This window comes from Salmo trutta, chromosome 4 (assembly GCF_901001165.1).
Source record: "Salmo trutta chromosome 4, fSalTru1.1, whole genome shotgun sequence".
NCBI lineage: Eukaryota > Metazoa > Chordata > Actinopteri > Salmoniformes > Salmonidae > Salmo > Salmo trutta.
The window spans coordinates 41787150-41813263 of record NC_042960.1 but is presented as its reverse complement, the minus strand read 5'-3'; the positions used below and the strand labels follow the sequence as shown (position 1 = coordinate 41813263).

The following is a 26114-nucleotide window of genomic DNA, read 5'->3' as shown; positions in this document are numbered from 1 at the left end:
GTTTATCTACATCTTGACCAACTCATGTTTTAATATAGAGCTATTAAGCTTCCAGTAGAATGCTCTGCGAAGGCCATTATCAGAGATAGAACGTTTAATGTCAATTTAAATAGCTCTATGATCAGAAAGGGGAGTGGCAAGGATGTTAACAGAAATACCCTGTTTATCAAAACATTTAGACACCAGCCAAAAATCTGTGTGTGATTGTCTGGAGCATGCCTTATTACTCCACGTGAAAGACTTGTCATTAGGAAACTTTACTCTCCACTGCAATACATCATTCTCCAGACTTTCAAGGGAGGCGTGACAATGATGTGATTTTGGAGGTATGGCAACACGAGACTACTACTAAGCCAACATATGGAATTGTTTTAATATAGTCCTACCAAGGATAATTACATTTTTAGGATCACTGTAGGTATAAAACATTTTTTGGCCTTACTGCTATTAGCCTATTTCATAACAGATTCATACATGGGAAAACCAGTCAAAAGGAAGAATGTTTAAGTGTCTGTCCTATATCCGATGGTTTTTTTTTAAGAAAAAAGTGTTCACTTGAGCTATGCTTGAGAAAATGCTCTTCTCCTGGCATAATAGGAAAATACCCATCAAAGTCTTCTGTTAAAGCTAGAGATGTTTTTTGCATGGGCTGCATCGCAATACGTTGTTTTTTTTACTGTGAAATTACCTTTGACGTGGAAATGCCCTATTCACTGGCATACATTTTTCAGCCGGGCACCAGGTTACCTTCAGACGAGTCCTATGACACTTGGGGAAGTTGTACCCCCTTTCCATAGATCAGTCATATTAATTTGTATTCCAAACCGTTCACACTGTACAGATGTTTTCGTGAGTAGACCGCTTTTCAAGGTCTGACAAACACTTCAGATGTGGAAGGCCGAAATCGACGTATTGCGATGCAGCCCATACAAAAAACATATCTCTAGCTTTAACAGAAGACTTTGATGGGGATTTTTCTATTATGCCAGGAGAAGAGCATTTACATTTTAATTTTCTCAAGCCCAGCTCAAGTGAACCCTTGATGTAAGGCCTAAGGCAATTAATTACCTCTTCAGCCTAATAGTAAGTCTGCCAGTGATTCTATGCAGTGTCATCCATGTTCAAATGGTAGATGAGCCCTATCTGGAAGTAATACTCCAAATGTCCACTGAAGGGCACTATTCTTCTATAAGGTTTTACTCAGACTCATCACATTTTGGGAATATTGTCTTGTGAAGTCCAGTGTGGATGCATGTTTTTGTTCCAGGTTGTAGTCGACTACAGAATTTAAAAGCTAAATGACATGGTTGGGGAGCTAAACAGTCTGTCCTCAGAATTCACGCAATCGGCCCTTAAAAGTTACATTTCTTAATTATACTATACTCAGGAACCAGTGCACCATTAAACAGCATTGGATATATTAATATCCAGACTACACAAAAAAAAAGAATTCAGAATAAAAAGTCTTGACTCTTATTGTACCTTTGCCACACAATTGCACCTTAACCTGTGAATGCAGCTTTTTGTGTATATGTGATTCTGTATTTATGTACGTGGCGAAGTTGAAGTCAACACAATGCAAAAATGAATCGACCATCTTTATTTACCGACGGAGGTCTATAATGGCAGGGTTAGGATTCACACATCTGTAGAACACTAGGCTGACCCACACAATTGTATTTCTTTCAGAGCAATTATGCAGTAGGGAGCCAGAGGGAAAATCAAAATGGAGGATCTTCAACCACCACAGGAAATACTGCAGGAGCAGGTTCACATTGTTATCAGTATACTGGGCCCCGTTCAGCAGGGTGCGATGTACAGAGCGTTGCAGATAAATGCCATGAGTGGAGATGACATGACTCCTCACTGTCTGTTCTATACAATGCATTTCTATCTGAACGTTGCACAATGTGGTGCACTGCTGAATGCAGCCCTGGAATGGTGTGTAAACAGTGTGAGAAGGTCTGAGGGCTTCCAAAGGATCTTAGCTGCATCACAAGTCTCAGGGGCTTCCTGTTTTTTTCCTTACCTCAGAGCTGAACTGATGTGGCAAATCTGTTTTCACATCAGTGCAGATGGAGGAAACAAGGAGGAAGCCACTGTGTCATTGAGACGCAGCTCAAGAGGGGTTAAATGAAACCGTACAGGGGGAACGGTTCACCTATAGAGCAACAAGCTAAATATGTCAGACGGATACATTTTAAACCATTGAAGTATTCCTTCCCCCTGCTATCGAGTCCTTTGGAAACTCTTTTCTATACAAAATACATTTTAATAAACAACTGATTTAGGCTCCACTTTAAAAGTGTTAAGTGTATCTACACTTAAATAGTTAAAATGGAGATCAACGATCAAAGGCATGTCCCTATCCGCACCATCAGAAATAATATCTCACCCCAAGATCTCTTACCATAAATTTATTTTTCTTTTCCAGGCCTATATCATAGAGGTCTAGGCCTTACTTTAAAAAAAATACACAAAACTGCAAACTAAAGCAAAGTCCTTGAAATGTCACTGAGCGATGATACAGTAACCTCTTCAGAAATACCCAGTATGGTAAGAGCTAGTTGGCTTGGGTTCCATTCTTGCACAGCCTGGATTGAAGTGATCATATAGCAAAGCAAGCTATGGGACACCACAAGCTCAAATTACAACTTTCTCATACCTTATATTTGGAAATGCGTATTTTCAAGCAGCAATACAAAAAAAGTATTAATGAAGAACGCATAATCTCTGAAAAAAATACTGTATGAAAACGTCCCTGCTACCTTGTTTCTAAGTACAAAACCTCTACCAATAATTTGCTCCGGAAGTAGCAAGAAGTCCTTTTCTTTTTTATTTCTTTTTTCTTCTTCTCCCATCTGTTTTTTTCCTTATTTTCTTTTTAATAAAACGGGTAAAATTCAGTCCTCAGATGCAAGTGTCATGGGCCATGACAGTCTTCTCCATCATATAATTTTTGCTGAAGGATCCAGAAACATGCAAGCCTCGTAGAGGGACCTAGGGGTCTGCCTGGGGCTCCTGGGGGCCTAACGGGCAGCCACTCCATATTAGGCCAGGGCCGGGAAGGCCTCGGGGTCGTCCACGTTGGGCACGATCACCCCGCTCGGCTGGGAGGAGGGTTAGGAAAACAAGAAGGAACGAGATTGAGCAGACATATACAGTGAAATTATGACCATATCGGTTGTACTTAAACAATCCAAATTCTCTCAACTTTAAATCACATACATTCTTGCCATAACAGACCATTAGTAATAATAAACAAAAAGATGAACGCAATATGAATTAAAGATTTTACTGAATTACAATTCATAAGGAAATCAGTAAATTGAAATAAATGATGCACTAAAAATCGATGGACTTCCCATAACTGGGAATACAGATAAGGTATCTGTAAACAGATGCATTAGAGAAATGGGCCTCAGGATCTCGCTGCGGTATTTTTGTGTATTCAAATTGACAATTGATCAAATGCAATTGTGTTTGTTGTCCATAGCTTATGCCTGCCCATACCATAACCCCACCATGGGGCACACTGTTCACATCAGTAGATCGCTCGTCCACACGAAACCATACACATGGTGTGTGGTTGTGAGGCCGGTTGGACATACTGCCAAATTCTCTAAAACAACATTGCAGGTGGCTTATAGTAGAGAAATTAACATTAAATTCTCTGGCAACAGTTCTGGTGGACATTCCTACAGTCAGTATGCCAATTGCACGCACCCTCAAAACATAAGACATCTGTGGCATTGTGTTGTGTGACAAAACGGCACATTTTAGAGTGGCCTTTTATTGTCCCCAGCACAAGGTGCACCTGTGTAATGATAATGCTGTTTAATCGGCTTCTTGAATGCCACACCTGTCAGGTGGATGGATTATGTTGGCAAAGGAGAAATGCTCAAACAGGGATAAACAAATTTGTACACAAAATGTGTGAAGTGTGTTATCTTCTGGGATGAATCCTAGTTAACTCAACCAGGCAGATGGCATGTACTTTTTTTTTATGTATCTGTGACCAACAGATGAATATCTGTATTCCCAATTATTTGAAATCCATAGATTAGGGCCTAATGAATTTATTTCAATTGACTCATTTCCTTATATGAACTGTAACCCAGTAATATATTTCAAATTGTTGCATGTTACGTTCATATTTTTGCTCAGTGTAGGATTAGTCGCCCATACCTTGTCAGTCCGGCCTCCGCGGGCCGGCCTGGTGGGGGCTCCACCATCACGCTCACGGGGCTCTCTGGGCTCACGCTCGCGGAACTCTCCTCGGAACTCTCCTCTGCCCTCCCCGCGCCCACGGCCCCCCCTGCCACCACGGGGTCCACCACGACCACGGCTGGGGCGGCCCAGGTCCCCAAAGTTTATCTCCAACTGGGCCGTGATGTCATTGGCCGGCTTCCGGAAGTGGTGATCATCCTCTGTCTGAAAGACGGGGGAGGAGAGCATCGTCAATGACTGAACATTTGTTTCCTGCACACAAGTCAGTCACATTCAGTCATCTTGACGCACATGTTTGTGGGTGCGAGGAGAGACCGTGTGAGCGTCTGTCAGATGTGATACTCACCTTAGGGGCGACTCCCTCAGCCTCCACTGCAGCTTCAATCAGAGTATCATCTTTCTTCTCCTTTATTGGACAGAAAGAGGGAAGAAAATTGAGTTAGGAGGTTATGGAAAACAAAACGAAGGCCAAGTCAGTTTTGTGGTTTTGACAGTCCACTCACGTCCTTGGACTTGTGCAGCACGTATCCTTTCTTCCACTGGCTGTCGGCTCCCTCGTTGGCCTTGCGGATGTTGAACTCCACCTTGGTTTTCTCCTTGTCCTGCTGGGCCTTCCATTCATCCAGAGTCATCTCCTTGGGTTCCACTTCCTTAGGTTCACCAACCTCGTTCTCCCTACAACAGACAGATTAGAAAACAGAACTGTCAGAACACGCAACTGGCTGGAGATAAAAAAAAAAATGGAGGAAAAGCCATCCAGCCCACACTGTTAAATCCCTGAGGAGAGAACAAGTGCACACTTTGGGGAGAAGAGGGAGATGTGGTAGACGGCTCAGCCCTATCAACTCACTTATTCTCAGAGTCGGGGGGCAGATGCTCCTCTCCCTCAGGGGTCTCCTCGGTCACGTTTGATTGGTCAAGCTCGCTGTGGAGATGGAAAAAACTAATTTAGCTTCACCTGAGTGTCTACATCAGCTTAGCTCCACCTGTACATCAACACCAGCTGAACAGCCCTGTGTGGCTGCGCGGCATTCCCATCCACATCACTCATTCTCATACATTCAATATGCTGAAAGGTGATGCTACCAGGACAATATAGACTAGGTGTCTTGACTCAACATGTTGACTTCAGTTTACACACAACCACACAAGTTAAATAAAAACTCTTCCTTGAGGTTTGTAGACATACTCTGTCTTTTAGAAAAAGTCTACTGAGAGGGTGTGTTGTGCTAGGTCGGCAGTGCAACTCACCCCATCTCATCCTTGACGGTGCCCCAGTTGTGAGATCCACTTCCTCCACGCTTCTCCTCACCTTTCTGGCTGCTGAAACAACGTCTGGGCTTTAGCTCACACCTTCACTTCAATAGTCTCTCCAGCAAAAAAAGCAGTTTATTTCAAATGAGACAAACCTGGATGGGAAAACGTTAAATAAGTAGTTCTTATGCTTCTAGGGCCAGTTCCCCAGATACAGATTAAGCGTAGTCCTGGACTACAAAGCAAGCTCAAGGGAGAATCGCCATTGAAATGTATTTTTAGTCCAGGATTAGTGTTAATCTGAGTTCGGGAAACCGTGGCTTGAACGCAACCAACAGGCGGAACCACTACTAGCAGGAGATTACATGCACATGCGGGCTAAACTAAGCTTGATTGCAATAAAAAAATAAACAAGGATAAAACAGCAGATCAGTTGATCACTTGTTGTTACCATGTCAAGTGATTGTGATACCAGACAGCTGGTCTAGATTCTCTACTCCCCGCCCCCAATGAAACTGACCTATCAGGAGCATTGGAAACCAAGGCTGATTAATGTAAAAAAAAAACAACCTGCGGCCTAAGTTTCATTCAAACACTTCACCTTAAAAAGGCAAATTATTATATGCCATTCAAGACTTTATAGACTACATTTTCATTTGATAAAGAAAGATAACTCAATCAAGATTTACTTGATGTAGTTACACATTTCAAATCTTGGACAGTCCAGTGATAAACCCCCCCCCATCTTGATAAGAAATGGCCATATGAGAAAATGTTATTTTAAAGACAGTTGTATTTAATAGATTACATAAATTGGAAATGAATAAAATAAGAATAGGCTAAACCATCAACATTAGTTTTCCATTCATACAGCGTGTCAGGTAACTTGGCACAGTAGATTTGCCATGGTAAACAAGGAAATATTTTATTTCAGTTGTACAGAATTGCTTGTAAAACAGAAATCCCCCATAGTCTGGTTAACGATCAAGATTAAACATTTTCCGATGATAATACCCACCAGAGGGCAAAATAGTGTTGGTTGCAATCACGACTAAAAGAACCACGATATCTGCGTTATGTAGAGGTAAATCGGTGGCGGATGATGATTGAGATCAGCTATGCAGGTGTCTTTAGCTCATGTTGATGGTTTAAGAAGAGATCAGCTGGTAATAATCTAATGGCCACCAGTTGACCCCGTGTTTCCCAGCCCTGGACTAAAAAGCACTTTAGAACCGAGATTCTCCATTCGTGCAGGAAATAGGCCTAATAATGAGATACGACTTATTCATCCTTGAGTTAGCTAGCTACATAATTCACAACATGACACAGAAGACTTACGATCGATCGTTGCCGCTGTGTCTGTCAAATTCACGCTTTCCTCGGGCATCGAAGCCGTCGCTCCTGCCCATGCCACGGCCCCTGCTGCCCAATCCCCGGCCCCTGCCGCCGCCACCACCACCACCACCACGTCCTCTCATCGACCTTTCCCCAATGGGCCTGGGGAGACAGACAAGGAACCAGAACAATCAGCAGCCTGCCTCAACAGTTGATGTGTATTCATTGAGGTTAAAACATTCTGAAATTTGCAGATAGAAATGTAATGAATAAAGCCGACATGTTATCTGTACTGTTACATCCCAACGAACAGACCCCAGTGCATGACCCAAAACACAACGGATTATATATGACCAATACTGTGAACTACACTGAAACAGTATTATAGAAAACATAACTTATCTTTCCTTAGGCAGGGCTCTACGCTGACAATTATTTAAAAAAAATAATACGGGAGCGTAAGTTGAAAAATATAGGCAGACAAGGAAATTCCAGGGCACAATAAAAACATTTGAGGGAATAAAGCTTGAATCTTTCATTTTCTAGACGCACTGCCTAAAATAAAATTCCAGGGCCCATAGCAAAATATTTAGGCACATATGTAGTAAAATGGTCACACTGTAGAGCCCTGCCTTAGGCACTGTTTGAATACTTTAAAAACCCTTGTGCTTCTTTAGAGTAGTCATTGTTGGATTGCGAGCCCCCCCCCAAAAAAACAGGCTATTCGTGATAGACCAGCAACTCTTTCCACAAAGGAAGGAGGGACATATTTGAAATGCATTCAAACAGGGTTTATATATCTATGTTACCACCACCCTTTTCCTACACACCCTGCTGTGCTGTAACAGGTTAAGCTAAGTGACAAGGCAAAGCTGAGGAATTATCAGTGAAGGTGGAGTGACTTTCTCTGCTGCTGAACAGTAGTGAAGTGGACCCCATAATTAAGATGTGGTTGGGTTACCTCTGACAGCCTGAGGGGAAATAGTCCTGTCAAATGGAATAAGGGGGTTGTTTTTGTTTACACAATAAAGGCCTGGTTAGTGTCCATTTTAAAAGGAAAGAACTGTACTGTCCTACATTAGAGTGCCAGTGTGGGTATCAAAGTCTTAAATGAGGACTAATATACGTTTATTTGTAAAATCAGATGTGTTAATGTTTGGATGGAACAAAGGCCTGCATACAGACACACACACAGATCTGAGTCGTGTTATTGTTTGGGTTAGTACCAGTTTAAAATAAAAATCTCCCGTTTGGTACCAACTGAATATACCCCTGCTCTACCCAGTACTCACTTCTCCACAGAGAACTCTCCTCCCTCGCCAGGCTTCTCCTCTCCGCCGGGGGGCCTCTCGAAACGGCGTGGTGGCCGTCTGTCAGTCCGGGGGGGTCTGTCTGTAGGGGGGCGGCCCTCGCCCTGGAACTCACGGGGCGGTCCACCAGCTGGGCCCTGACCCTCAGGCCTGCGACCCATCCTCCTGGGACCAGGTCCTGGAGCAGGACAGAGCATAGGAATTATTAATCCCCTTATGAGAAAATGTAGGGTTATGGTTCTTTAAAAAACAAAACGAGTACAAGGGCAATTTTCTCAAGAGCTCTGCTAGCAAAAATTAACTAAAACAGGGGTGTGAATTGGTGACTACTGTCATTAAATCGAGAGCTTTTCTCACGACCAGTCTCCAAAAGAGTGAGCAGGACTGACTTTCTGAACTAGAATGTAAGGGCTTATTCATGTTACATGAGGAATACAATTAAAATGTCAACTTCTTTATAAACCTATGAACTAACATTGAACTTTGTATTATGCACCATGCCAGTACTAGCAGATGGAAACATGCCCTAAGTATGGTCTGACAAGTCCCTCCCACTGTTGACCAAAATAGACTCCTTCCCACCCCTACATCCCAGCAGCTGAATGCACGTTGAAGCACCTGTCTCCTCTTCTCTGGGGGTTTACATTTTCGACTTTGTTTCTGACTGGTGTTAAGTAGGATGGAACGTTCAAACACAATACAGGGGCCTCCTATTTTACTTTCAGATTGTGTAGACCCCTCTAAAGTTGGCCAGTAACGTACGAGTACTCACTAATAAGAGAACGTACATGTAACAAGTTGTGTGTCCAACTGATATAGTCTTATCTTGTGTGTTCACTGAGTAGCATGCTCGTGAAGCTGTGTTATCTGACAAAAACACCAAACGCCCATATTCTCATTCACAACCGCGATACGCAACGCAAGATGACGCAATTCCCTGCCTAGTCAAGAACGTGTTGGTGCGGTTGTACACCCCAAGCCACGAGGTTGGTCACGACGCGGGTTAATAATGCGGGTAGCGAAAGACGTTCTACGTTAATTCGTCAGAAAAACGACCCTCAAATGTAACCAGGGGGAGGCATTTTGGTAGGCCGTCATTGTAAATAAGAATGTATTAACTGACTTGCCTAGTTAAATCCATTTTTTAGTACGATCGCTTCGCTTGTGGAAGTTGGCTTACACCAATGTGTAAATACATGGTTCGCTAGCTACGTTAGGTGAACAATTTCAGTTGCACGAAACTGACAATTCGCCAATCGTGCATTTAGCAAGTACGTAGCTACCAATCCAACACTGATCAACCGGCATTAGGCAAACAACTGACTTTGGTAAGCTAACGTTAGCTAGCTAATTAACTAATTAATTAACCTGGCTAAACAAGGCCCCTAAGAGGCGTTTTATTGGCAGCAAAACAAGTTCACCAGCAAGTTATCAGGGGGCACAGACTACCACACACTGTTGTGACATTTTTTTGCAACGAATGCGATAAGCTTATCAACTTTAGCTGCCATCTGAACTGACGCACTAAAGGAATCATGTCGACCTCATGGAGGGTTTGAAACCATTGCTAGCTAGCTAACATGAATGCTGAGAGAACTGCGATTTTGCAGACCAATCCGACATTTACTGCAGGAAACAGTCTTACCATCTTTCTTCAGAGGCACGGGTGCCAGAGGCTCATCTTTCTTGTCAGCAGGGACCATCTTTCTATCTTTCTGGGACTCCTTTTTCTGGAGCTTGGCGGCTTGGGCTGCGGTCTTGGCGGCACCAGGGACAGGAGCCTCCTTCTTCTTGTTCTCCGCCTCCTTCAACAGCTCGAACGGGTCCGACTCGTCGTCAAATAGTTGGTCGAATCGGTTGGCTATGGCGCAGCCGAAACCTTCTTGCATATGTCCGGGCATGATGGCGCCCCTTCAGCAGGATTTTCCTCCGATTCTACGAGGCTTGGTGCGAACACTTCGCTAAATGATGCCACAAGATGGCTGGTAAAAGGACCTCCTTCTCTTCCGGCGTGATAGACATCCGGGACCTCAAATTTGGCGCCAGGTGGGGCGTGTAGTTCTTTGATTTGGGAGAGTTTCGCGAAAACATAAGGGGCGGCTCACTCAATAAAATACAGTACCCACAACGATGGACGGGGTTAATGCTTTTGCGTTTCTCCATTTGACAAGCATAAATGTTATATATATATATATTTATTTATTTATTTATATATATATATATATATATATATATATATATATATATATATATATATATATATATATATATATATATATATTTATTTATATATATATATATATATATATATTTATTTATTTATATATATATATATATGTATATATTTATTTATTTATATATATATATATATATATATATATATATATATATATATATATGTATGTATGTGTATATATATATATATACATATAAATATATATATATATATATATTTATATGTATATATATATATATATAAATATATATATATATATATATTTATATGTATATATATATATATGTATATATATATATATATATATATATATATATATATATATATATATATATATATATATATGTATGTGTGTGTTGTAGTTTGCTATTTGCATGCAATCATATATTTTGTTTGGGAGACAGCGGCGGTTCTAGACCATTTCAACTGGAGGGGGCAAGCTGGGGACAGTTGTACTGTTCGAGGGGCCAGTTACATTAATAACGGATGTAAAAAAGAACGATAGCAAAAATGAGTTATGTAAAAATGATTTCATACTCCACATTTAGGGGGGCCACAAGGGGGTCCAAAATTGTTGTCACAGGGGCACTGGACTTATATTAAGTTAATAAAATAAAATGTGAAGGGAACAATATTAGGCCATTATTCTGGTTAATAGCCTAGGCTACTGAACAGATAAAATGGCAAATTCGAACAAGATTGAGAGCCTCGATTGTTGGGGAGAAGAACCTTTATTCAACAAGCTCTCACAGTCTCGGCATAATTAGCCCCCATGTGAATATGATGATTCATGATTTTAAACCCGCAAAAGCAAATTGCTAATCATCTACACCATGCTGCGGATGGGACAGTGATTGAGCTGTCAGGACATCACATCTAACGGTGCAGAGGGGATTCTCCTGTGAGGCAGGATCAAAGCAATTTACAACTTTTCTAATTAATCTCAGGCGGGATATCTATCTGATTGTCTGGATTTCTGGAGCACTCCACAGCATTATATCTTCTTGCTTCCTATAGCCTATTGTTGTTGTTGAGAGAGAGAAGTGTATGCACATCAAAAGCATATAGCGGCTCAGGATTCACATGAACAAGGACATCTGCATTTATGAAGGTTTTCGTCATGGGTTCGTTTTGCGTGTTTCTCTGCGGCATGGTTTGCAGGGGTGGGAAAAGTATACTCTAAAGTCATACTTGAGTAAAAGTAAAGATGCCTTAACAGAAAATGACTCAAGTTGAAAGTCACCCAGTAAAATACTACTTGAGTAAAAGTCTAAAAGTATTTGCTTCTAAGTATTTGGTTTTAAATATACTTAAGTATCAAAAGTAAATGGAATTGCTAAAATGTACTTAAAGTAAAAATATTAATAATTTTTAATTCCTTATATTATGCAAACCAGACAGCACAATTTCTTGTTATTCTTTAAATTTATGGATAGCACGCTACAACACTGACAATAATTTACAAACAAAGCATTTGTGTTTAGTGCGTCCGCCAGATCAGAGGCAGTAGGGATGACCAAGGATGTTCTCTTGACTAGTGCATGAATTGGACCATTTTCCTGTAAAAATGTAACAAGTACTTTTGGGTGTCCAGGAAAATGTATGGAGTAAAAAGTGCATTATTTTCTTTAGGAATGTAGTGAAGTAAAAGTTGTCAAAAATATAAATAGTAAAGTACAGATAACCCCCAAAGCTACTTAAGTAGTACTTTAAAATATTTTTACTTAAGTACTTTACACAACTGATGGTTTGGGCATTCTGCAACCTGAAACTCAGCGAGGAAGCTATGCTTACAGACACCGGCAGAGGACGACAGCTGCAGGGTGTGTGCCCACCCTCCCCCGGCGCAGATATACTACCACACGCACCGTGAGGACACCTCAGAGGCCAGAATCACACAGACCACCTATGTTAACATTCGGGCTGAGAGTACTGCTGACAGCCTCCTAACGATGGGACCACACCAGACTTATGTGAAGCCAGCAATCAATTTTGGCGCAATTTGGATTGATTAGCACTAGGCATTATTCAGCCAGTGATGGTATATCTTGTGAATATTTCTATGTTTTGTGTAGGCTATGTTGTGAGTAGGCTATATGCAGTTTTGGTTTTATTTCAATGTCTGGTGAAACCTTTTGATTGCTTGTTATCACAGCACAAAAAAAACAAGCAAGCCAGGGAAACAATTATGTATAGTGGATCATGCATTTACAGTAGGCCTCCCTATATGCTGATTAAAATGAACAAAATCATTACACTTAATTGATGACATTACAGTGTAGGTCTACCACTTTGAATCCACAAAGTCATTCAGGGCTATCAGTGATGCAGACATGTTAATTAAAGCCATATGGTTTATTGGAATGTTATTACATTATTTGACACATCAAATAATACACATACTTTCAAATGTGTTTGTGGAATTCCTTGTGAGGTCTGACAACACATGCAATACAGACACAATACATTAGTAGCAGCATCAATGAGTGACACGGTGGCAATCAAATCAGAACCTAATACCAGCAGCACTCATTGTCTGTGAGGCCTCCCAATGTAGGCAAATAAGGACACAGAATTCATCACTTCCATCAATGAAATAGTGACAATCAGAAGAGATACTTTCTCGCGTCTCAGTCGTCTGCAGGACAGGAGTCTCAGTCCATTAGATGGGAGTTATGTCCCATCCACTGTTCCTTCAATCAGGCTACTGTGGAGGAGCTCAATACCCTTCTTTTCCTCCTTCAGTTTCCTGTGTACTTTGTCTTCCAGTTCCAGTAGTTTATCATACAGGGCCTCGGACATGTCCCCATCAGTATCCATCTGTGAAGGGAACAGAGAGGCGATCAGACACAGCAGGGGACTGATGGCATGTCAGAGTGGATTTGACAAGAATAGAAACGGAAGTCCTTTCATCTGTCAGATAGAGTAATTACTTAATATTTCATAATTTGGACGGATCCAATATTCATCTATAGTTACATTACACCACTTCAAAATTATCTAGAGTATTATAAACTGGGTGGTTCGAGCCCTGAATGCTGATTGGCTGACAGCCGTGGTATATCAGACCGTAAACCACGGGTATGACAAAACATTTATTTTTACTGCTCTAATTACGTTGGTAACCAGTTTATAATAGCAATAAGGCAACTCGGGAGTTTGTGGTATATGGCCAATATACCACAGCTAAGGGCTGTATCCAGGCACTCCGCGATGCGTCGTACATAAGAACAGCCCTTAGCTGTCGTATATTGGCCATATACCACACCCCCTCGGGCCTTATTGCTTAAATATAATCAGCCAAATTAATATAAATACTTAACCACGCTGATATGATTGAAATTGATATCTTGCTTGGTTGGTAGATTGGTACAAAAAAATACAGGCTGGTAATGTGTTCAAAAACCCCACAATCCAAATATGTGATGAACATGTGATGTCACAGATTCAAATAACTGTGGAGATGGCTTCCAATGTTTTACGTGTACAGTATCACTCCTGTTTTAGAGTCAGTCTGGATTTCATGGATCTGTGGTTTGTATACCTTGCGAGGTTGTGTGTAGTTGTTTCCCAGACCTAAGGTTAGACTGGTATTTAGTCCAAGGATCCAGCGACTCAGGTTTTTGCATAAACAGCCAGAACTGCACAATGAAAAGAGGCACAGATGAATCAAACTCTTAAAACTAGATTTTATTAAGTCACAACAAATGCAGAGCATCTAACAACCAATAATCTAGTGATAATACTGTGTGTACTATCAATACAGAAAGGTAATATGTTTCCATGGTTCACTGTGAGAGGTACAATAATTTTTTGGTGCTAGTACATACCAGTGATGTCATGTTATCTGTGGAAAATTCCAGAGCCTCTGCTCCATTGCAGGGGTCAGGGTGAATGTGTTTGTAAAGATTCTGATCTGTTGAAATGAGCAAGAGGGATCAGACGCATCATCATGAAAATGTGATATTGCTTGACTTTGGGAATCAGGAGACTGAAAGCAATATATCTTAAAATATTGGATGTTGACATGCACAATTTTGTGGGACTAATGATAAAATGTTCCTTTAACAAATCCTATTATCGCTCACACAGACACACACACCAGCCAGAGGATGGGCATGAGCAGGTTCCAGAGGAGTTTGGGGAAGGAAGGCAGGATACCATAGGTCAGGTTGGTCATCGCAAAGCCTGGACAGATCACTGATGAGTACAGGCCCTGGAGGAAACACAAATTAATAAAGTTTATACAACGGGTGGGTCTAATCCTGAATTCTGATTGGTTAAAAGTGCATTCCAGCCGGTGTCTATTCCACAAATTGCCACCGGCTAAATCTATGACGTTAAAATGCCTATTTACTCTGTTCCATCTGACTGCGCAATCCTTTGTCTCATCAGCCCAGGCAGGGAAGTTATAAACTTGATCTCCACTTTAAAAATAATCTAGACATTATGTCACATTTCTTTTAGACTAACATTTAGTTTTCAACAGCAGAGATTTGTAGATTTGTATAAACCTCGCTGTCTGTCTCTCCGACATTTGCAACATTGTTTCATGTTTCAATATTCAAATTCCATCTCCAACTGTCCCATAGTAATGAACGTGTAGGGGTCGGGGGTCGGGACGAGAGAGAGAGGCAGGCAGCGGTTCTCAGCCAGTCATTTTTATGGATATCTACAAAGAAATGTCAATTGAAAAAAGGTGAAACGAAGTGCAGCTAGTTTGCAGTCTTTCCAGCTTCAGTTTAAAGTTATTGTGTTAGCTGTGTTGTTGGCTAGCTCCTCTGAACAACGGTGTCCAAACGAGAGAGCACATTTCCTATGCCAGGCGAAATTGTTCGTCATTAGCTCATTGTTGTATCCAAATAAATGTCACTAGAAAACAACTTAAAACAAATGCAGCTACTGTTGTTATTCTGTCTGCACTGTTAGCCGTAGTTGGCTAGCTAGCAAGCAAGGGATAAGATCGTCTCGGGCCTAACAACATCCATGCCAATTTATCCTCCAAAAAGCTTAAATGACCCACTCAGCGCTTACTAAAATATGGCTGACCCATTCTACACATTAGTGCGTTGTGGCTGACCTTCATGTTGAGGTGTGTGTTGAGAGCCAGACTGAGGAGGTCTGATGCATATTTGGAGGAGTTGTAGGGCTCAGTGCCTGTCTGGTGCTGAAGGCCCTTCAGGCTGAAGGCTGAGCACTGGGCGTTACTAGAGCTAGTCCAGATCACCTGGGAGGTGTGGTTGGCCTGGCACAGCACCGGTAGAAGCTCCCTCACCTGGCCATACAGGGGACAACACAGGGTCAGATGACAGAGGCGACAACAGAGGGTAAGGGACCTAATGGGGTTAAGGAAATGTTTGGTGCTGTAACGAAGACGTGTGGGTGAACGGATGATCTCAACATGTGTATTTCCCACCGTAAAGCATGGAGGAGGAGGTGTTATGGTGTGGGGTGCTTTGCTGGTGACACTGTCTGTGATTTATTTAGAATTCAAGGCACGTTTAATCAGCTTGGCTACCACAGCATTCTGCAGCGATACGCCATCCCATCTGGTTTGGGCTTAGTGAGAATATAATTAGTTTTTCAACAGGACAATGACCCAACATACCATACCGTAAGGTTGCGTAAGGGCTATTTTACCAAGAAGGTGTCACGTCCTGACCAGCAGAGGGAGGTATGGTATCAGTTTTGGGTCAGGATGTGGCAGCTTTTTTGTATGTTAAGGGGTTTGTGTTGGTGATTAGACTCCCAATTGAAGGCAGGTGTGTTGAGTTGCCTTTGATTGGGAGTTCTATATAGTGGTGTGTGTTTTTCTTTGGGGTTGTGGGTAGTTGTTCTTGCACTGCGTTTTTGTATGCATGTAAGACTGCCTGTCGTGAGTATCATTTATTGTTTTTTTCACTGTGGATGCTTTGCGTGTGTCTCATTAAAAGAAAATGAGTATCCACAACTCTGCTGCATTTTGGTCCTCTCTACAACACCACGACATAATCTGTGACAGAAGGAGAGTGATGGAGTGCTGCATCAGATGACCTGGCCTCCACAATCACCCGACCTCAATCCAATTGAGATGGTTTGGGATGAGTCGGACCGCAGAGTGAAGGAAAAGCAGCTAACAAGTGCTCAGCATATGTGGGAACTCCTTCAAGACTGTTGGAAAAGCATTCCAGGTGAAGCCGGTTGAGAGAATGCCAAGCGTGTGCAAAGCTGTCATCAAGGCAAAGGGTGGCTATTTGAAGAATCTCAAATATAAAACATATTTTGATTTGTTTAACACTTTTTTTGGTTACTGCATAATTCCATATGTTATTTCATAGTTTTGATGTCTTCACTATTATTCAACAATGTAGACAATAGTAAAAATAAAGAAAGACCCTTGAATGAGTACGTATTCTAAAACTTTTGACCGGTAGTGTATATTAATGTTATATTAATTAGCGTGTCTAATCAAAAATACATATTTTGACCAATGGGTAAAATATTTTACATTTAATTCAGCTCGTGTCATGCTAATTTTGCTTTCTGCCACCGGCGGAAACAACATTCAAGACAACGACCACAAAATGTAAAATCTTAAAAAGTTGTTATGAGAAACCTGCACCGCTATGTCAACAGAGCTCGGCGCTTGTTATCGAATGTATTAGGTTACAAAATCAGACTTTTTGGATATAATGTTAATATGTTAGAGAAAGACCCTACTGAATGATTCAGAATATGAATAATCATTTTAGTCTTGGTAAAATGTATTTTCTAACTTAAGGAAGTGAAATTTAATCACCATTAATAAGCCGCACTTCTCTCACCAGTAGGAAGTGACCAAAGAGGTTAGTGGCAAACATTTCCTGTAGTCTGTGGTGATGTTATCCTTCTGGGTCAGAATACCCGCCCCCGTGGCAAACATGCTGATGACTTTGCTGCATCAAATACATCACTTACGTAACCACATGTAGTATTGACTCACCGGAAAGAAACGTTCCCCATGTGGTGGATTTGAGCAAACAATAGTGAAAACACAAAATACATCCACACACTAGTAGACGCCTACAGTATGCTCCCAAAATAACTCAGACGTTTCGACTGTAGCTGGGTCTTAGTTCGGACAAAACCCTGTGGAGCTGTACCTGGAGAATAGTCCCATACAGAAGGCCTTGACATCCAGCTGTGGGTTGGGCATGATGCCAGCATTCAGGTAGAGGTAGTCCAACCGGTTATACCTGGAAGACACACATACACGCCACAATACTTTGTTAGCCAACTGCGCTAAAGACTAGCAATTAGCTTAGGTAACAAACACAAGTCTACAGGTCACAAGTCTTACTCATCACGTGAAGCGTCTCCACTACAACATAACCACTCATCCCTATGTGGTACTGTAGTAATAGTTCACAGAACCACCTTTGTCATACTAATCCCATGGGCCATGACATCTGAGTAGCTGATTTGGTTCTGGGTGATGAGATTACCGTCATACCTACCTACCTACCTACCTACCTACCTACCTACCTACCTACCTACAGTTTGACGTCATGGGCGGCGGTGAGGACCGAGGAGATGCTGCTGGTGTCCAGCTGTAGCAGGGCCACCTGGGCATCGGGGTGAGAGGTCAGCAGGGCGGAGCAGGCGGCCTGGGCCCGACGCAGGTTCCTACAGGCCAGACATAGCTGGATACTACCATCCTCAGAGAGGAGACGCTCACACAGCGCCAGGCCTACACCACTGCAGGGAACAGAGAATACACACCAATCAAAACCATTGTAAAATGTCATTCATTTCATTATATTTGTTACAAGATTCTACAATGTTGATTCATACACGCTTAAAGGAATAATCCATTCAATAACTATCTTTTGGTATTTGTTTCATTTTCATTAGTCCACTGTTGATACAGTCCCAAAATGTTTTGCATGTCAGCAATCAATTTTCACAGCCTGTGTGATGCGTTTTGCAACAAATGACGCAAAACTGGTCATGTCATACTAGCTTTATTTCTGCATACTTGAACAGCAGTGGGCTCGTTTGAGTGGTAAGGCGAAGGCAATTGACTGTAGACGAAAGTTGAGGAGTGAAGTCGGGGGAGGTGCATCTGCGACAGCCGAAAGTCGGATACTGAGATGGTTTTCCAACAGCAAGGCTCAGTGCAACATGGCAGTGTTACATTGTTTATAAAAGTTGTTCTTTATAATGTTGAAATAAACATATCTCCAACCCCCATATCACAGACTCACAAACTGGAAATATATGTGTGTACATTGTACCATCAATTGGTGAGAGAGAGCACCTCAAATTAATTAATTCATTTATACATATGCACTGTACCCACTGGGAACACACTGGTTGAATCAACATTTTTTCCACGTCATTTAAAATAAATTACGGGGTTGAACCAACGTGGAATAGACGTTGAATTGACGTCTGTGCCCAGTGTTTACAAAGTTGGTTCCTGTTTCCGTCACTTCTTTGGTCACATTCGCGTGGGTCAAACACACCCTAATTGGTTCACAACAAAGCCTCCCACAACGCAGGCGACGGCTGCAGGATGAAGTTGGTGAAGAGCAACTGCAGAAACTTGCAGTGGACTTGAGTCAAAACTTAAAGATTCAATATGCAAAAATTGGTTGCTAAAGTTCGAGTACAGCGCATTCGTAAAGTATTCAGACCCCTTGACTTTTTCCACATTTTGTTATGTTACAGCCTTATTATAAAATGTATTAATCTTGTTTCCCCCCCTCATTAATCTACACACAATACCCCATAATGACAAAGCAAAAAAGTTTTTAAAATAATTTTTAACAAATGTATTAAAACATTTTTTTTAAATGAAATACCACATTTACATAAGTATTCTTTACTCAGTACTTTGTTTTAGCACCTTTGGCAGCGATTACAGCCTTGAGTCTTTTTGGGTATGACGCTCCAAGCTAGGCACACATGTATTTGGGGAATTTCTCCCATTCTTCTCTGCAGATCCTTTCAAGCTTTGTCAGGTTGGGATATACTTCACCGTAGGGATGGTGCCAGGTTTCCTCCAGACGTGACGCTTGGCAATCAGGCTAAAGAGTTAAATCTTGGTTTCATCAGACCAGAGAATCTTGTTTCTCATGGTCTGAGTCCTTTAGGTGCCTTTTGGCAAACTCCAAGCAGGCTGTCATGTGCCTTTTACTGAGTAGGGGCTTCCATCTGACCAGTCTACCATAAAGGCCTGATTGGTGGAGTGCTGCAGAGATGGTTGTCCTTCTGGAAGGTTCTCCCATATCCACAGAGGAACTCTGGAGCTCTGTCAGAGTGACCATCGGGTTCTTGGTCACCTCTCTGACCAAGGCCCTTCTCCACCGATTGCTCAGTTTGGCCGAGTTGCCGGCTCTAGGAAGAGTCTTGGTGGTTCCAAACTTATTCCATTTAAGAATGATGGAGGCCACTTTGTTCTTGGGGACCTTCAATGCTGCAGACATTTTTTTGTACCCTAGACAGGTGTGTGCCTTTCCAAATCAAGTTCAATCAATTGAATGTACCAGAGGTGGACTCCAATCAAGTTGTAGAAACATCTCAAGGATGATCAATGAAAACAGGATGCACCTGAGCTCAATTTCGAGTCTCATAGCAAAGGGTCTGAATACTTATGTAAATAAGGTATTTCTGTAAAAATAAAATTATACATTTGCTAAAATGTATAAAACCTGTTTTTGCTATGTCAATGTGAGTTATTGTGTGTAGATTGATGAGAGAATTAAAAAAAAATCTATTTTAGAATTAGGTTGTAAAATAACAAAATGTTGAAAGTCAATTGGGTTTGAATACTTTCCGAATGCACTGTAGTTTACCTAATTTCAGTTTATGTGACAAAACAAGCAAGTATACTGTAGAGAATCAATGTACCATCTAAACCGCTGTGAAATAATTTTTCTATAACCAAAAATATAGCATTTTCAGCAGTGGCGTCTATTCATGGAACCAAGGGAGGCCTGGATTTTTAAAAAATAATAATAAAAACACAAAAACATACTAAATAATGTATATTTTGTCTCTCTGTGTTTCATAAATGTACTTCAATTCACAAGAGGCTGTATGTATCTCACTGGAGAAAGCATCCAAGTGAATGAAACAGCAGCCCTCTGTCTTAGTATGTGTAGCGTATCTATCTAATGCTGTCTGGTCAAAAAGAGTATGACATTGTTGCCACCCGTAGCACTTTCTAATCGACCTGGCCCGGGTTTCCTGGAAGGATATTGACCTCATTCCGTCAGTAGAAGGTGCCTGGTTATTCTTTAAAAGTGCTTTCCTCACAATCTTAAATAAGCATGCCCCATTCAAAAAATGTAGAACCAGGAACAGATATAGCCCGTAGTTCACTCCAGATCTGACTGCCCTTGACCAGCACAAAAACATCCTGTGGTGCACTGCATTAGCATTGAATAGCCCCTGCGATATGCAACTTTTCAGGGAAGTTAGGAACCAATATACACAGGCAGTTAGGAAAGCAAAGGCCAGCTTTTTCAAACAAAAAAATTGCATCCTGCAGCACAAACTCCAAAAAGTTCTGGGACACTGTAAAGTCCATGGAGAATAAGGGCACCTCCTCCCAGCTGCCCACTGCACTGAGGCTAGGAAACACTGTCATCACCGATAAATCCACAATAATTGAAAATTTCAATAAGCATTTTTCAACGGCTGGCCTTGCTTTCCACCTGGCCACCCCTACCCTGGTCAACAGCCCTGCACCCCCCACAGCAACTTGCCCAAGCCTCCCCCATTTATGCTTCACCCAAATCCAGATAGCTGATGTTCTGAAAGAGTTGAAAAATCTAAATCCCTACAAATCAGCAGGGCTAGACAATCTGGACCCTCTCTTTCTAAAATTATCAGCTGAAATTGTTGCAACCCCTATTACTAGCCTGTTCAACCTCTCTTTCGTATCGTCTGAGATTCCCAAAGATTGGAAAGCTCCCCCTTCAAAGGGGGAGACACTCTAGACCCAAACTGTTACAGACCTATATCCATCCTGCCCTGCCTTTCAAAAGTCTTCGAAAGCCAAGTTAACAAATAGATCACCGATCATTTCGAATCCCACCGTACCTTCTCCGCTATGCAATCTGGTTTCCGAGCTGGTCATGGGTGCACCTCAGCCACGCTCAAGGTCCTAAACAAATATCATAACCTCCATCGATAAGAGACAATACTGTGCAGCTGTATTCATCGACCTGGCCAAGGCTTTCGACTCTGTCAATCACCACATTCTTATTGGCAGACTCAACAGCCTTGGTTTCTCAAATGACTGCCTCGCCTGGTTCACCAGCTACTTCTCAGACAGAGTTCAGTGTGTGAAATCGGAGGGCCTGTTGTCCGGACCTCTGGCAGTCTCTATGCGGGTGCCACAGGGTTCAATTCTCGGCCTGACTCTTTTCTCTGTATACATCAATGATGTAGCTCTTGCTGCTGGTGATTCTCTGATCCACCTCTGCACAGACGATACAATTCTGTATACTTCTGGCCCTTCTTTGGACACTGTGTTAACTAACCTCCAGACGAGCTTCAATGCCATACAACTCTCCTTCCGTGGCCTCCAGCTGCTCTTAAATGCAAGTAAACCTAAATGTATGCTCTTCAACCGATCGCTACCAGCACCTGCACGCCCGTCCAGCATCACTACTCTGGACTGTTCTGACTTAGAATATGTGGACATCTACAAATACCTAGGTGTTTGGTTAGACTGTAAACTCTCTTTCCAGACTCACATTAAGCATCTCCAATCCAAAATTAAATCTAGAATTGGCTTCCTATTTCGCAACAAAGCATCCTTCACTCATGCTGCCAAACATACCCTCGTAAAACTGACCATCCTACCGATCCTCGACTTCGGCGATGTCATTTACAAAATAGCCTCCAATACTCTACTCAATAAATTGGATGCAGTCTATCACAGTGCCATCCGTTTTGTCACCAAAGCCCCATATACTACCCACCACTGCAACCTGTACGCTCTCGTTGGCTGGCCCTCGCTTCATACTCGTCGCCAAACCCACTGGCTCCAGGTCATCTACAAAAGGTAAAGTCCCCCCTTATCTCAGCTCGCTGGTCACCATAGCAGCACCCACTCATAGCAAGCGCTCCAGCAGGTATATCTCACTGGTCACCCCCAAAGCCAATTCCTCCTTCGGCCGCCTCTCCTTCCAGTTCTCTGCTACCAAGGACTGGAACGAACTACAAAAATCTCTGAAACTGGAAACACTTATCTCCCTCACTAGCTTTAAGCACCAGCTGTCAGAGCAGCTCACAGATTACTGCACCTGTACATAGCCCATCTATAATTTAGCCCAAACAACTACCCCTTCCCCTACTGTATTTATTTATTTATTTTTGCTCCTTGCACCCCATTATTTCTATTTCTACTTTGCACTTTCTTCCACTGCAAATCTACCATTCCAGTGTTTTACTTGCTATATTGTATGTACTTCGCCACCATGGCCTTTTTTGCCTTTACCTCCCTTATCTCACCTCATTTGCTCATATTGTATATAGACTTATTTTTCTATTGTATTATTGACTGTATTTTTGTTTTACTCCATGTGTAACTCTGTGTTGTTGTATGTGTCAAATGGCTTTGCTTTATCTTGGCCTGGTCGCAATTGTAAATGAGAACTTCTTCTCATCTTGCCTATCTGGTTAAATAAAGGTGAAATATAAAAATGTAAAAAAATTGTAAAGCTAAACAATAGACAAAGCATTATTTTGGTGGTTTCATTTTTATTTTTGTCTGTAACAAATTATCACCATGACAAATTTGATGTTTTCTCTGAAATATTTGTTTTTTCATAAGCAAAAAACCATTAGAATACAAATTTCTAATAAAACTAAACCAATGAATTTCCTTGTGCAATAACACAGTAATAACCTCTATACAACTTCATTACTATACATAAGTATAGCCTCATTCTCTTTATAGCTGGCTTATCTGTAATAATACAATAATAAATCATTCATACACAATGAAGCACTGGGATTCTGTGAACGGGTCCCTTTTCGGTCTGAAGAATATCAATGCATGCCTCATCATCACCACTGAAACAAACCAACGGGGGACAAAATGACAGCCAGGCCATTTAGCATGTTTATCTTTGGCCTACAATATATGTACAAAATATACTTCCCACAGGGCAATATACACACAGTTCATGGTCAGGAGAGAATCATAAAACAAAATGAGAAAATTAAATATAGAAATAAAACAAGACACAGATCATCAGAGGAGAATAGAGTTTGATTTGGGTCTCAGCCCATAATTGACAATAAACTAGATATAGTGCATTATGACTAATAGTTTGCAATCAGGTGACACCACTATGTGAATAATAAGGTCCAGGGGCAAAGGTTGCTAATAAGAAGGAGGAGGCCTCTGAGTAACGTTGAATCTGTGTGTGATTGTAGGAAGTATGACGTCAAAACTAGGCCTGTTGGGTATGAAGACTGGAGACAGGTTTATAACATATAGAAGCCATAGGGTTCAAACCTAAAGCCTTAAGATATTGGTGTAAAAACATTATAATCGTGATAGCTACTATAGTAACTGTCCTCATGTGCAGTTGACATTGTCTGAAATCCTTCTGACTGATTATCATCCTGAACTCTATTCAGAAACCCTTTAACGGCCGTTCAGCTCTCGCTCTCTTTCAACAGAGATACATCATAAACAGTTGGTTTCTTGTTCAGAAAACCTGACAATTTTAACACTTTCAATACAACACAAAAATAGCTTAGAACAACATTCGTTGTATAAAGGTAGCAAACACACTAACCATTAAAAAACATTCTCTCTTGAAGCATATTTTCCTGCGTTTCACTTTTCAAAGACTACTCTGCACATACAGTTGGCCCATCATCTCCCCTCCAGTCTGGATCCTGATTAGCACCATAATCTGATCAGTATGGAGCGAACATGGACCCGCACTAATGCAGCTTATCTCAGATCTGATTTGAACAGTGATTGATTTGAACGGTCACATATATGAATGAGAATAGATTAGGCGTCTCTAGGACAAACATTTGTAATGTTATTGAAGGCATATCCTCCACCCCACCTCCCACAAAGCTAACTGCCATTTTATCAAACAACTATTGTCGTGGAAAATTACAAAATTAGACATACTATGCTGTTTTTACTTCGAGAATTGTCCATTGTTATATGCTAGTGTTTTTTTAGCTGATGCAGGCTGGTCTTATGTGACTTAGTCATAAGTCTGGGCGTACAGATAAGAGCTGGGTGCGACCTCAGTATCTGACATCCCGTTTGTACTATCTGCAGGAACTCTTCTGTGTGGAAACTTGCAGGAAGGAACAGACAACGGTGTAAACGTCAGCTGTTTTAATCTGCACAGACAAGCTAAACACCTTTTATACACTATGTTCCCCACACCTGTTTGCACACATCTGCTGACTGCCACATTGACAAAGAGGTTGGACTTTTCTATAAAAGCTGAGAGCCAACTCTGTTTGTTGAGCTTTCAACTCTGGACTATGTTGAGTGGATTGTTGACTGCTCCATTTTTACAAATCTTATAATAAAGTTGTTGTTTGAAATAATCTACAGTCTCACTTTAGAATTTCCATGACACTCTCAAAAGACGTTGAACAAAATACAAAACTGAATGTACAACTTTTCCCATGCAAAAATAAAAGCTGATCAGTACCCAAATATATAAAGTACCAGTCAAGTTTGGACACACCTACTCATTCCAGGGTTTTTCTTTATTGTTACTATTTTCTCAATTGTAGAATAATAGTGGAGACATCAAAACTATGAAATAAAACATATGGAAACATGTAGTAACCAAAAAAGTGTTAAACAAATGAAAGATTATTTTATATTTGAGATTCTTCAAATAGCCACCCTTTGCCTTTGCCCTTTGCCCACTCTTGGCATTCTCTCAACCAGCTTCATGAGGTAGTCACCTGGAATGCATTTCAATTAACAGGTGTGCCTTGTTAAAAGGTAATATGTGGAATTTCTTTCCTTATTAATGCCTTTGAGCCAGTCAGCTGTGTTGTGACAAGGTAGGGGTGGTATACAGAAGATAACCCTATTTGGTAAAAGACCAAGTCCATACTATGGCAAGAACAGCTCAAATAAGCAAAGAGAACAGTCCATCAATACTTTAAGACATGAAGGTCAGTCATTACGGAAAATGTCAAGAACCTTCAAAGATTCTTCAAGTGCAGTCGCAAAAACCATCAAGGGCTATGATGAAACTGGCTCTCATGAGGACCACCACAGGAAAGGAAGACCCAGAGTTACCTCTGTTGCAGAGGATAAGTTCATTAGAGTTACCAGCCTCCCAAATAAATGCTTCAGAATTCAAGTAACAGACACAGCTCAACATTAACTGTTCAGAGGAGATTGTGTGAATCAGGCCTTCATAGTCGAATTGCTGCAAAGAAACCACTACTAAAGGACACCAATAAGAAAAAGAGACTTGATTGGGCCAAGTAACATGAGCAATGGACATTAGACCGGTGGAAATCTGTCCTTTGGTCTGATGAGTCCAAATTTGAAATTTTGGTTCCAACCGCCATGTGTTTGTGAGATGCCAAGTAGGTGAACGAAGGATCTCTGCATGTGTGGTTCCCACCGTGAAGCATGGAGGAGGAGGTGTGATGGTGCTTTGCTGCTGACACTGTCTGTGATTTATTTAGAATTTAAGGCACACTTAACCAGCATGGCTACCACAGCATTCTGCAGCGATACGCCATCCCATCTGGTT

At 41.4% G+C, this 26114-nt stretch overlaps 1 protein-coding gene and 1 pseudogene across 2 annotated transcripts; both read right to left on the bottom strand.

The window, feature by feature from the left end:
• Positions 1–1584: 1584 nt before the first annotated feature.
• On the bottom strand, positions 1585–10148 carry LOC115192365 (plasminogen activator inhibitor 1 RNA-binding protein). Of its 2 annotated transcripts, none has more exons than XM_029750766.1 (9): positions 9775–10148; positions 8112–8307; positions 6823–6981; positions 5482–5553; positions 5081–5155; positions 4734–4905; positions 4577–4636; positions 4189–4434; positions 1585–3110 (listed from the first exon to the last, which is right to left on the bottom strand). In XM_029750766.1, exons 1-9 carry the CDS (start codon positions 10028–10030, stop codon positions 3051–3053), a joined length of 1296 nt encoding a protein of 431 aa, XP_029606626.1. In that variant the 5' UTR covers positions 10031–10148; the 3' UTR covers positions 1585–3050. The 2 variants fall into 2 exon arrangements, with proteins under 2 accessions (XP_029606626.1, XP_029606627.1); XM_029750767.1 differs by having other exon boundaries at positions 5482–5550.
• Positions 10149–12701: 2553 nt separating this feature from the next.
• Positions 12702–18131, bottom strand: LOC115193023 (3-keto-steroid reductase-like; annotated as a pseudogene).
• Between the last annotated feature and the right edge of the window lie 7983 nt (positions 18132–26114).